Source organism: Arachis hypogaea, chromosome 8 (genome assembly GCF_003086295.3).
Source record: "Arachis hypogaea cultivar Tifrunner chromosome 8, arahy.Tifrunner.gnm2.J5K5, whole genome shotgun sequence".
Classification (NCBI taxonomy): domain Eukaryota; kingdom Viridiplantae; phylum Streptophyta; class Magnoliopsida; order Fabales; family Fabaceae; genus Arachis; species Arachis hypogaea.
The window spans coordinates 40689-54906 of record NC_092043.1 but is presented as its reverse complement, the minus strand read 5'-3'; the positions used below and the strand labels follow the sequence as shown (position 1 = coordinate 54906).

The 14218-nt window shown below is 34.7% G+C and overlaps 1 protein-coding gene across 1 annotated transcript; it reads left to right on the top strand.

The window, feature by feature from the left end:
• Positions 1 to 3948: 3948 nt before the first annotated feature.
• On the top strand, positions 3949 to 13784 carry LOC112705511 (O-fucosyltransferase 9). The gene is made up of 12 exons (XM_025756334.2): positions 3949 to 4471; positions 4994 to 5050; positions 5131 to 5635; positions 6430 to 6502; positions 6752 to 6819; positions 7590 to 7678; positions 8925 to 9122; positions 10102 to 10306; positions 11239 to 11406; positions 11958 to 12125; positions 12237 to 12427; positions 13297 to 13784. The coding sequence occupies exons 3-12, from the start codon at positions 5237 to 5239 to the stop codon at positions 13469 to 13471; spliced, it is 1734 nt and encodes a 577-aa protein (XP_025612119.1). The 5' UTR covers positions 3949 to 4471; positions 4994 to 5050; positions 5131 to 5236; the 3' UTR covers positions 13472 to 13784.
• Positions 13785 to 14218: the final 434 nt, after the last annotated feature.

Genomic DNA, 14218 nt, shown 5'->3' with positions numbered 1-14218 from the left:
ACATATATCACATCCAAATTCAACACCCAAACTCGTATAAACTAGAATGTATAGAATTTTGAGAGTCCTCACCTTATATATGTCTTGATTGAGCAAAGGCCCACAAGTTCTTCGAGTTAATTTGAACCTAAACATCATGACATCGAATTTCAATAACCAAAGCCCCAAAATTTCAAATTTCAAGAGACTGAGAGGCTGAGATGAGTGGTGTGACTTACCTATGAAATTGATCCAATAGAATCATAGAGCTCGACGCGCTGGATGCGTAGTCGCAAACGGTGCGGCGATTGGAGTTTGGATGAAAAAGTTATGGTGATTTGTTTGAATGTTAGGGTTTTGGAAGCTCTCCTCTTCCCCTTCTAACAATGGCAGCGTGAATGAGAAGAGAAGGGGAAAGGAAGCTGTGTCTTCTTTAACGGATGGGTCTGGTTGGGTCCACGGATCCAATTTGGACCAGTTCGATTGGTTCGATTTGTTTGGCTCAATTTTGGGCCAAATTTTTTGAAATTAGTGTTAAAATTTTCGTTTTAAAGAGCTCTATCCTATTTTAATATAAGATTTTTATTCTAATCTTCTTTATTAAAATTTAATTTATCGATTAATTATTTACTAATTTAGCGGAGTTTACAGATTCAGATTTTAATAATTTATTAATTAGTTTATACCTATTATATTATTGTATATTATATATATTTATTGAAAAAATAATATTAATAAATATTGTATAATTATGAAAAAAATAAGTTATAATCAATAAAATATTTTTTGTTTATTTTTTAATTTGTAAAATTTTAATAAAATTCATAGGTAAATAAAAATATAATTAATTTAAGAATGAGTGAATTTTGTAATTAAAATTAAAAAATTATATAGAAATAAATTATTTGATGAAAGACCAACAAACTATAACTCAAATTATATAATCTCCTTATATTCACCTAGAGATTACAGATTCGAATCTCACTTTTAATTTTAAAAAATAAATTATTTGACGAAAGATTGTTATATATATATATATATATATATATATATATATATATATATATATATATATATATATATATATATATATATAATTTGCAAATATGATAACAAAAAGTATGACAATTTAGTGGACTTGCAGCAGGAAGGAATACGCAGTGTCATAAGTTCGTCGGCATTTACAACTTGAGCGATTTAGTTGGTCCGATTTATATTGGATTTAATCGGTAGGTTCTGATTCTTTACGTGAAATGGTCTTAGCCAACTGATTTGTCTATATCTGCAACCCAAGCAAGTTAGTTTGGTCTGATTTTTACAATTATAATATTAGAATAATAACAATTTTTGTTAAATTATACGGTTAGTTTTTATATTTTTATTGAAATTGTAAATTGGTTCTTATATTTTAAAAATTTGTAATTAGATTTCTGTACAAAATATAATTTTGTAATTAAATTCTTAATGATGTTTACTGTAAAAAAAAAAATGAACATTTATCATATTGTCCTCTTTTTTCTTTTTTTCTTCCTTCCCTCTTCAGCCTTTTTTTTCTTTTCTTCTATTTCCTTCACATATCAACATAAAAATAGTAGTTCAATTTACCACAATCATATAAAAATAACAACAAATAAACATATTATAATTTAACAACTAAATAGCTAAAAAAAAAATTAAAAAACTTTTCTTATAATATTAAAAGCAAAACGCAGGAGGAAGAGAGGAACTCGTGATCATAGATGCAGTAGATCCAGCATGACAATAGTGAACTGAAGAAGAGTGAGACAAAGAGTGCTGGAGTGGGATACTGTTTTGGAAAGTAAACCGGACCAAACACCCAAACAAAATCCGACCCAGACAAGACCTATCCCCAACACAACCATCGCAACCTATTGGTTTTTTAGTTGGATTAAATCCCTTGGAGAATTTGATGAACGATAATCAATACGATGACGATGAAGATCTCGCCGCTGCCGAAGATGTTGTGAGTAGTCGAGAGTTGTTGCATTTAGAGTTGGGGCAGAGGGTGGTGGGTGGGTGGGTGGTGGATTGGATTCGATGATAATGTAAAGGCAGAATGCAAGATAGTGGACGGTGGATGGGATGCTGTTTTGAAAAGTGAAAAAGTGAGAGTGAGAGAGCTGGGGTGGGGTGGGGTGGGGGTGGAGTGGATTCAGATAGCTTAGAGAGTTTTTGGTCATTTTTAAATGTTTAAATTATACATTTAGTTCCTATACTTTTACTAAAATTGTAAATTAGTTTCTGTTGTCAAACACATATAACTCGCATATTTAAAATAGCAAATATGTTGACGTATATTATGTTAAATCAAACGTTGTTTGAATGATAGGGATTAAATTACAAAATTTAATTTTGTTTAAAGACCTAATTACAAAGTTTTAAAATATAAGGAACAATTTACAATTTTAGTGAAAGTATAAGACAACTGTGTAATTTAACCCAGAGTAAACTACCATTTGTACTCACAAAAGTTGAAAACGCTGACATATCTACCCATAGAAAAAGAAAATTACCATTTGTACCCATGAAAAATGATTTTTACAAGCAAAATTATCCAAACCCTAAAAAATTATCTAAAAACCCCAAAATACCCTTATCTTCATCATCACACCACCTCCTTCAACCAATCCCCTTTCTAACCCTAACTCTCTTCACCCAGCCACCACCCCTCTTTCCCTTTCTAACACACTCTCACCATTACTTTCCACTCAGTCCCCACCGCTGCTCCAATGGCTCCTTGCCACACCCTCCTCTCTTTCATCCTCACAGTCACAGCAACACTTGCTGCCGCTTCCCCGGAGAAGAAGAGCACCTTCATGGTGCAAGTACACCATGAAGCCAAGCCTTCCATCTTCCCAACCCACAAGCACTGGTACGCTTCCCACTAAACAATCCATCATCCTCATCTACTCATTACCTTACCACCACTACCACCACTACTAACCCCAAATTGCCTCTGTTTCCGTTCTTGCAGCCTCTAGTGTCAGTGTCAGTGACCACCCCTCCTTCTCTCCTTTCCTGTCTCGCTCTTGCCGACCAGAGGACCTTCGCACCCACCCCGCCCCTGCTTCGCCGTTGTTAGCAACCCTAGAGCCGCAATGCCCCCTTCTCCTCTTTTCACCGTCGACCACCCTCACCTACTGGGGCTACCTTCTCCTCATCACCGAACCAGTGTCCCTGACGGGCCACCGCACCAGTCGCCACCACTGCGGTCCCTTTGTGAACCAAATTCGCAGTGAGCTCTCTCTCTCTCTTTCTATCTCTTTCACCATTTTTCTTTTCTCCCAGAAAAAGTGAATCCAAATACATGAGGCTTCTGTGTTTGATTGTTCAGATTTGATCCTCTCTCCTCACTCTCTTCTCACCTTGGATCTGTGTTCTTTTTCACCCTATTTCTATTAGCTTTCTCCATGACACTCTTTTCAATGTTTTGTTCCCTCAAACAGCTTCAGATTTCGCTGAAACCAAGATCCAATTTTGACTCTCACCCATCGTCATCCATTTCAAATTCTTCTCTGGATTGATTTTGATTCCTCCAAAGGTGAAGGTTATGGTGATGAAGGAGTGGCAATGAGGTGGTTTGTGGCAGAGGTGGTTTGTGGCAGAGAAATGGAGGTTAGATCGGAGAGTGTTCATGTGATGCGAAGAGAGAGATGGGGTATGATGGTAGCAGTGGTAATGATAAGGGTATTTTGGAGTTTTTAGATAATTTTTTAGGGTTTGGATAATTTTGCTTGTAAAAATCATTTTTCATGGGTACAAATGGTAATTTTATTTTTCTATGGGTAGACATGTCAGCGTTTTCAACTTTCGTGGGTACAAATGGTAGTTTACTCTTTAACCCAACAATTTTTGGTTAATCCTATCAAACCGGTAAACCGACTCCCTCGAGCTTGAGCGGTTCGACCCCAAACATTTCTTATAAAAGGCACAAAAAGCCAAACTCTTGGCTTCTTCTCACGTTGTCAGTTCTGTCCTCCCCGCCGTCCAGCCACTGCTCGCGTCTGGTCTCCATTTGCTAACCGCCCCTTTCATCTGTGTTCTTCCGTCTCTTCTATTCCTCTCTGTCGCCTACGTCACTTCTGTTCTGAGCTGCCCTTTTGCCGTCGCATCTGCCGTTGTCTCCTCTCTTGCCGCCGGCGCCGACGGGTTCTGATTTGCCGTTGAGCTTATCTTCTCTGGTCAAGGAGTGTTTTTTGGAAGCAGAAGCAGCGTAGAAAGCTTGTGAGGAGCCAACTCTTATTATCAATAGTTTTGGGTGTAGATCCAATTTCAGTATGGCTTCATTTGGATTATACCAAACGAGAAAGAAAACATTGTAATTTTGTGCATCTGAGGGCTTAACAAGAAGATTCCCCCTATTGAGCGCGAACAGAGGCGCTTGTTCACGTCAACCGCAGAACCCCGTTCTTTCCAAAGAGCAGCGAGTTGTGTTGTCTGCAATTGCAGTTTCAACACTTCCAGGAGACGGGTACCTCAGATCCCTCCCATCATTTTTTCACATTATGTGTTAGATTCTTAATTTGAGTTTTTATTTTTCTTTATTTTCTTCAGTTCCATATGCAAACTTTTTTTAAAGATCCAATTGTTCTGTTAGGAGTGTTAGTTTTGATTTTCACCATAATGTAAATAATATCACTAATGAAAACAGTTTTGATTAAATGCTTATTTAAGATCCAATGCCATTTGTTGTTTAAACGGGACAGAGTCTAAAATTCTTACAAGCTATTCAGTTTTACATACAGAACGAGGCTTAAAGAATTTATTTCGACCCTCACGGTGCATAGCATTATCAAACAATCCATGCATGTTAAATATCCCGCTATGATGCTCTTGTAAAATTTTGGCCAACTAGTTCTCTTCAATGAACGGTGTATATGTGTGTGGCTATGTGTAAATTCTGCTAGTATTACAATTGCAAGCCCAATGCACATGAAATTCCGTTTTTAACAAGTGGCAACTGACTATATGCTCCTTTGAGATGTGTGTGCAGGATCACTGTCGATCCTGTGGGAGAACTTTGTGGAACGAACATTCATCAAATCAAATGGTATGATACTAGTAGGGAGTGATACACTAGTTTAAGTATTATCCTTGAGGAGCTTCATAGAGCAACACTTTTATATGCAGGCTTTTACATTATTCTTTTCAAAGTCAATTTTGGATCTTCTTCTGTGATCGTCCTCCTGGTACAGTCCCCAGTCTCAATCCTCCAGGAAGGAGGATCTGCAATCCAATGCATGGGTACAGTCGCTTGGGTGGAGGAGCACGTTCCAGCAGCTCGCCGCCACCGTCCCCACGTTTCCGCCATGGCCGGAGCAAGGGCAGCAGCTGCAGCAGAGGTTCATCAAAGGAGGACACTAATTCGATGGAGAAATTGGCCTTTCTTCTCATGTCGGCAGTTTTCAGAAGGAGAGGGTTGCTTTTGTTTGCGCCCTTGTTGTATATTTCGGGGATGTTGCTGTACATGGGTTCTTTGAGCTTTGATGTTGTGAGTATAAAAGATGGTGTTGTTGTTGTGCACAAGCGTGCTCCTCCCGGTTCAGTTTATAGAAGTCCTCAGGTCTTTGAAAAGCTATGGCCTTTCATGGTGGATGAGGGTGCTCAAGCCAATGCTAATGCCACTGGAAATGCGGTATCCAATCTTTTCTTCTCATTTCAATTTTTATTCTACCTTTCGTGTTTAGTCCAGTGGACCAATATTACCTCAATTCATGTTTGAAGAAGTGAACCTCGGCAATGGTGAAGAAGGCTTTTATTTTTTGTTCTTCATTTAGTTTACCAATTAAAGATAATTGATATTTGCATGGAGCTGTCTGAATAACTACTTCCAATAATGACATTCTGAATTTTGATGACTTGTACATTCTATTGGATTGCTTGGTAAAGGTTTGAGGAGTGTCAGCAAGATAATATTTCGAGGTTGCACTATATATTGTTACAGCTAACTCGGGGGAGGGGGGGGGGTCCATTTTTTATTCTTTAATGGGTGATGTAAGGGTGCAGTTAGCTAAACCTCTAATTTTATAAGCACAGGAAATATAAAACAAGGGGAAACACACAGATACGGTCCATCACTAACTTTGCATTAACAATATTTACACGGAATTCCGCAAATAACTTGCGAGTTACACGCTAGTTATTGCTGCAACAGATATATGAGTGCTTATATCATTAGATCTACTAATTTAGGATCAATAGGTCTAATACCTGATGTGCAGCTGTGTAGGGTTGACAACAGCGACAAATGGGCCAAGTGGGAGTAAATACCAAGTTGGTGCCACTTGAGCTAACGAATTGTCATAGTATTTTCAGCCATGGAAAACTTGTTACTGAATAAATATTCATTTTCATAATTCCTAGTATATTGTCCATTTCTTTTAATAATATGCTTTTGGCCATGACTGAATAAAGATGGAAATCATGCAGTTGATGAAATCATGGAATCTAAAGGAGCATAAAGGGTGGAAGCCTTGTACTAACAAAAGTGTTCCTCAAACAGGTCTTTGCTCCTCTGAATGAGAAGTTGTGTAATCCTGAAATTTTGTTTTTGTTTCTTGTTGCATAAAGCATCAATTTATTCACATTTATATCTTCTGTATACTTCCTTTCTTGTTTATTTTGTTCACCATTAACCTTTTAGATCATGAGTCTCCATCATTTCATCTCATGTGTTTGTTATCTTTGTTGAAGCAATTATCTAACTTTTTCTCTCCCCCCCCCCCCCCCAAATATTTTTTTTAAATTTTAGAATTGCCAAAGTCAAATGGGTTCCTTATAATTGAAGCAAACGGTGGCTTGAATCAGCAACGCCTTTCGGTATGCCTATTGATGAAACCATATTTTTTTTTTCAGAACTTTATGTATTGTGAGTTTTACATCATATGTGGTGTGCATGAATGGTGATTCCATTCCGTGTAATAAGGGAAGGCCATTTTTGCTATAGAAAGAAATGGTAAATCCACATTATTCCTTGGTTTACATAGCCATGTATGGAGCATGGAAGCACCTTTCCTCCTACAAAAGGAAGGATTGAAATTTCATGCTGTACGAAATGGGAAACCTTCATTAGTTTTTACGGAATGACAACTATGGCCCTTGTTAAATTTCTATACAATTCAAATTTTTAGCTCTGAGGAGCATCTATGTTTATTTCGATAAACCTTGATTCAGTTCCACTTTGATTCCATATATCAAACTAGATTACAGTGATATTCCATTCTCATTACATTAAATCACTGTTCTGTGTATCAAAGTAATGGATGGGTGCAATGCAACTTTAAATCCTGTGCATAGGAGAGATTGAAAGTGCTATTAATGATCTACAAAAATGATTTGGTTTTGAAAATCTATGCCTAGCGAGTTATGCTCTATGAAGTTGCTGAATGTTGTTCTCTAGGTCATTTTGCTTTGAATGGAAGTATGGTGTACTCTGTTAGGAATATCAGATAAAGAAACTAGACAAACTGACAAAGGACATTAATACTGGGGATTGCTGTTTGCCATGCATCATATTTCCATATTGCCTTTTATCAGAATATTCAAATTTTTATATTGTCTTGGTACTTACTATACTAACTATCATACAGATATGTGATGCTGTTGCTGTTGCTGGACTACTAAATGCAACTCTTGTTATTCCAATATTTCATTTAAACAGTGTGTGGCGAGACAAAAGGTAAACTTCTTTTGTTCCACTTAATTTCGGAATTGGCAACCTGAATACATTGGTTATTTGATTATTCATGTAATTGTTGTGAAATACTAGCCACTAAGGTTTTTTTTTGGGTTGGGGGGGAGGGGGGGATTTAGCCTTCCCAAAGAAAAACTATAAAACTGATATATGACCATATTTGTATCAAGGGTATAAAAGTCCATAGAAATGTGACCAAAAGGTAGCTAATGAGGTCCAACAACTTTATAGTTTATACAGGAGTAAAGATGTTTAGAATCTCTAGTTTGATAATTTTCCATGTTTTCTCATTCTGCTTCCTATATGTCTACCTTTAACTTGCAAATAATACTGGTGACATAGGGTAGATGGAAGATCATCTTGTTCTTTGATTGCCCTTTAAATAAAATCATTGACATGGACTTCAAATTTGAGGATTGAAAAATGTTTGCCTTGGAAGGAACTATCCAAACAAAACCAATCTTTAGTAATGGAAAATCTTTCACATCTGAATCCTTTATGAGACTAAGTATTAGTTAGAGCATCCTTGTATTTTTCTAAAGTAGATTCTTTCTTACTTATGACCTTCATTCTCTGTATTTCATATCTATCTATAAATTGGTGTACTCTTCCCATATAAAAGTAACTGTGAAAACCATTAAAACACATACTTAAGATGAAATAATTAATTGACCTTGGTCATGTAGAAAATTGTATAAGTAGACAAACTTCTTGTACCGAAATGAGTTGTAGTACCATTCATTCTTAAGGCAATCCATTTTAATATTCTGAACTTTGGACGTTATGTAAACTTATTACAATATTACTACATATGCAAAGCTTCTACCACAAATGTTGAATTGAAAGTCTTAACACATTGGTCACCAAGGGATATCCTACAGCATTTAAAGAAACACTTTTTGATTGGATGATTTTACACCTTGTGTCATTATATGTCTACTATCTTCTTGACGATTTGTTTTTCTTACTAAAAAAGAAGAAAAGAGAAAATCAATCCCTTGCTGTGCATAATTAACACATCTAAAGTGCAATACTGCAATCTCAGTTATGTGTCCGCATATCTGGAACACGTTTACGTAGATTTTAATTCTATAAATAATTACATAAAAGTTCTCATAGATATTTTGTTTATCATGTTATGTAATCCAAGTTAATGGCAGTTATTTTCTAGTCTATATGAATACTTCTGAACTTGTTTATGTGTTGATATTTTTCTTTTGATGTCTGGCAGCAACTTTGGTGACATTTTTGATGAAGATTTCTTCATAGAAACACTTGGAAATCGTGTGCATGTGGTAAGAGAGCTCCCAAGTGACATACTTCAGAGGTTCAATAATAACATAAGTAATATTGTCAATCTTAGAGTTAAAGCTTGGTCTAGTCCTGCTCACTATCTTCAGAAGGTGCTTCCTCAACTATTAGAAATGGGGTGCGTTTTTTTCCCCCTCTGTTTCCTCACCATTGGTTGGCCTCCAATTCTTCCCAGTGACAATTTCAAGTTTTCCAAATGCTAAAATGTCAAATAATATTCTAATAGAAGATAGAACAAATGTAATATATTCCTAATGTTTACATGTAGTCTCTTCACTCATCAATATTTTGATAACTGAATATGTTTAATTTAAGTAGGATTATTTGCAGGGAACAAAGTACTAAAACCCACTCAACATAATGAAGTCACAATTAATGGAAGCAATATAAGAAAAATAACCAAATACACAGAAATAAATACCTGATTTTCAGGATCCAAACGAGTACATGTAAATACGAATTCCCCCCCTTGACTTATCTTGAAAAACTTTACGGTACCTGCCATCTTTTCCAAAAATCTCATAGATGAAAGTATTGTGTAAGCTTGATGACCATACTTTGCTTGATTCAACTAATGTGTTGTTTGCAGAGTTATGTTATTGAAATCTCATATTCTTTTAAAAATTTAGGCTGGGCGTTTATTTTGTTGTTTCCTTTATGCTGACAACGGGTAGGCTGTTAGATAAGGTTTTGTTGATTAGGTATATATAAGTTGGCGTAGGCTTTTAAAGGCATGAATGCACATGTATATACAGGAAGTAGAACATGAAAGCAGAAATGATGCATTTATATTATATATAAATGACAGCATGTCTTGGTGCTCCGAATTTAAATTCCTATTTCCTAAAGAGTCACGCAGTTATTATTGCTTCATGGCTTTTGTGTCATTCCTTTGCTGACCAGGAACAAATGCAGGCTTATTGTTACTTCCTTATACGCATGCTATAAAAGATTCTCTTCATAAGAAAAGTAGTTCTTGTCAATTGCCGTGGTTCTTTATTAGTACTGTTAAGTGTTAATTTATGCCCTTTGCAGACATGATTTTCTCCATATGTTGTCTAAGGCTTCTAAGAGGGATTTGTTCATACTTGCTACAGAGCTATTCGCATTGCACCTTTCTCCAACAGATTAGCTCAGGATGTACCCTCAAAAATTCAAGAGCTTAGGTGCTTTGCCAATTTTGGAGCTCTCAGATTTTCAGAATCTATAAGAACACTTGCAGAAAGCATGGTTAATCGGATGGTTGAACATAGCTCCCACAGTGGAGGGAAATATGTTTCTGTGCATCTTCGATTTGAGGAGGTGATATTCTAAAATGTTTCGGTTAGCTAGCTATGTTTCTTATGCATAATTTTAAGTATATTTTACTTATGATGATTGATTTTTTATTTTTTAATTTATAATGACTAAGATATTTTTTCTTATTAATTTTTTTGATTGGGATTTTAGCTATTAATTTTTCTTTTGTTTGGATTTGACTAATTTATTTATTCTAATTTAGCTTTAGTATTTATGTATTTGGAGCAAGTTGATTACATTTATATGGGTAAACTACCAAAATGGTACCTGATAATTCATGCCGTTGTCAAAAATAATTTTGAAAGATACGAACGACAAACCAACCTCTAATAATTTAGAAACATGACAAAAAAAACCAAAAATATTTATAAGTGCCAAACAACTTTTGTATTTAGCAATTGTCCATTTGATTCAAGTTTTTGTGTAATCATTTAGATAATTATTTAGAAGGTGGATATAAAAAATTGTAGTAAAATTCAATTTCTAGCCTTTTTTTTTTCCGTAAAATCTATTAAAGCATTTGAATCATTCACAGAAAAAAAATAAAAATTCACTTGGTGTAAAATCACCAAATTTTAAGAATAAAAAGTCGATCTTTCTAATAGGGGTTGCAAAAAATTGCATTAAACTCTGATCTCTAAAGCTTTTTTGAAAATATATATTTAATATCTGGTTATTTTTGTCACATTTTTAAATATCATGGGGGTTTATTTGTCATTGGTATCTTTCGGGGTTATTTTTATGGGTGATATGAACTTTTGAGTATCATTTTGGTAGTTTACCCACATTTATAATATCATTTTTTTTGTCTTTTTTTTTTTTATATGTTGAGTAATATACTATGTCAAATCTTTATAGAAGTTACTGATGTTTCTTTAGTTAATTCTTTGTACATTAATTATGTATCATAATTAATAGTGGTTATCTGTATAAAGGATATGGTTGCATTTTCATGCTGTGAGTATGACGGTGGGGAGGAGGAGAAGCATGAAATGGATATTGCTCGCGAAAGGAGTTGGCGAGGCAAATTCAGGAGAAGACATAGGGTAATAAAGCCTGGTGTAAATCGGGTTGATGGAAGATGCCCATTGACTCCTTTGGAGGTATACAGATTACAAATTCATTTCTTCCTTTAAGTATGCATTGGTGTGCTTTGTTATATTTTTGGCAAAATTATTATCTTTGCAAATGATCTGAAGTTTTTGCTTCTCGTGTTTCTTCTTTATTTCCCTTAAACCCTCGTATAGAAAATAGCCAAGATACGGGATGCATGCAGAGAACTGTAAACATTCTGAGTGGGCGTGTTAAGTTTTACATTACTTAAGGATATTGTCAAAATTTGGCTTTACGATTTCTTGGCCCTCCTCCCTCAAGCCAGTTCTTTGGATGGAGTTATGCCCAAAATTTACCTTTCATAAACTAGTTATCAAATGAAAAATTCAAATAGAAAACTCAAAGGACGACATGATATTTTTATTTGAGCAATGATAATTGCATATTACATTTTTATGCACAGGAGAAATCCCCTTGAAGACATGTTGTATGTGACTACTAATATGTTTTTATTGGCTCAATTGCTTGGGTGAATCTTGCTGTAAGAATAGTATGTGTGATCATTCTGATATTCATTGCTCAATTTTGTTTGATGCTGTAGGTGGGAATGATGCTTAGAGGAATGGGTTATGATAATACAACCTCCGTATATGTTGCAGCAGGAAAGATATATAAAGCACAGAAGTACATGGCACCACTCAGACAGATGTTTCCACGATTACAAACCAAGAATACACTGGCTACTCCAGAAGAGCTTGCTCAATTCATGGTATTTGTGAATCGAACTATGCATAGATCAAGAAAAATCCATATTATATTGTATAGAAATGAAAGATGATTTCATTAAGAAGTAAATATCTGTAACACATTTATGAGGCAGGGCTACTCTTCTAGGTTGGCTGCTCTTGATTATACCGTTTGCCTACACAGTGAAGTCTTTGTTACAACCCAGGGTGGAAATTTTCCACACTTCTTGATGGGTCACAGACGCTATATATATGGAGGACATGCAAAGACAATTAAACCTGATAAGCGAAAATTGGCTCTACTTTTCGATAATCCTAACATAAGGTACAACTTTGGCTCTCTTTCTTGGTTTGTATTTGCATTTTCAGTTGATGTGGGCAGCAAGAGATGTGTTTGGTAATACATTCAGTATAATGTGATGAAACAGAGATGGTTGAATAATGAATAATCATCATTATGGTTAGCATTGGTTTTAGAAGTTTCTTGTTGCTTCTAGCAGGGTAGTTGCGTGTGCATACCTTCTTGATGTGAACTATCTCTCCTTGAAGGTATATTTGAATAGAGGAACATAATTGATTAAAAAGAGATCCTACTTGGTGATAGAGGCTCTAAAATTATGTCTCAAAAATTTAAACTGTTAGATAAAGATACATTCTTTAACTCCAATGATGGTAGTACTCTTTAAAATGTTTATCATTGATTTTATGCAACCTTGCCATGGGTTAGGGTAACGCTTCTGCGTTGTCTTTTATTCTGTATATGTGAAGACATTGGGCAATCTTTGTTTTCATTTGGCTTTTTCCTGCAATGCTTTATAGATAGATAATGTTATGTTTATATTTTTGTTGAGGTTTATTAATATTTGTTAAAAATAATTGCTGCATACACATTTGGTTGATTTTATCCTTTTTAGGCAGATTAGAACTCCTTTCTCAAGACAAACTAATGCTTAGCCAGTGGCTATTAACTTATTATGACTAATGGCACAGTTTAGAAGATAATATTTCACCCTTGTTATGATTTGGATGCTTGTCTCAAAACGAATTCGATGTTATTTATCACTTATTTCTATAAATGTTGATGTTACTGTTCTTCCAGGCTGCCAAGCATCCTCAAGTTACTTATCTTTTATTTCAATATTGATAACTTCCATTCTCATAACTCGATGTTTTAATTTATGCATAATTATGCAGGTGGGAAGTTTTCAAACAACAAATGAAAGACATGCTTCATCACAGTGATCAAAAGGGCATCGAGTTGAAAAAGCCTGGTGCTTCTCTTTATACGTTTCCCATGCCAGATTGCATGTGTAAACAGGAAGAAGCAAGAAGTAGAAATTGTAGCTCTAGGAAATGTATGATGTTTTGAGTGTAAATATATGGCCTTTTAGGAATACGTTCAATACCTGTAATTTTTTTTTTTATATAATTTAGTTCGATTTTCTTTTTTCTTTTAAAATATGGTAGAGTTATTTTAAGTAAAAGCTTATAAAAAGTCCACAAATTAAGTGTTAATTGTTATTTTCATTTAAGTGCAACAAATGGCACTTAAGTGTACATTAAATAATTGTAAACCTGCACAGACACGTTAGATTGCATCATGAATTATTCTTGGATCCCTGCTGACCGCTGAGTTTAGCATGGCAATTTAATTGCGTGAAGGCTATATTGAAGGCTTATAATCTTGGTTCTTGATTTACCAATTAGAGATAATTGATATTTGTATGAGCTGTCTAAATGACTACTTCCAATAATGGCATTCTAAGTTTTGATCTGATACATTGCATTGGATTTCGTGGTAAAAGTTTGTGGAGTGGCAGCATGAGAATATTTTCAGGTTGCATTATATATTGTTACAGCTACCATTACAACTATATAGTGCTTATATCAAAATTTTTACAAAAATATTATTTGTACACTAAAATTAATTATTAGTTTATTTATATCTAAATATATGTGATTTAATTTATTTTCAATGTGTATTTGTATTTTAATATGTATACTTTTATTTTTGCCTGCAAATTAAATGAAACTAATAGTTATATGTATTTTTTTAAAAAAATTATAAATATTAAAAATAAAAAAGCATACGTTATCCAAAAAAATTTGACTGTTT

Coding starts and splice junctions, on each gene's coding strand:
- LOC112705511 (XM_025756334.2), top strand. CDS start 5,237: ATGCATGGGTACAGTCGCTTGGGTGGAGGAGCACGTTCCAGCAGCTCG. Junction 6,503..6,751: donor CAAAAGTGTTCCTCAAACAG/GTCTTTGCTCCT, acceptor TTTAAATTTTAG/AATTGCCAAAGTCAAATGGG. Junction 7,679..8,924: donor AGTGTGTGGCGAGACAAAAG/GTAAACTTCTTT, acceptor GATGTCTGGCAG/CAACTTTGGTGACATTTTTG.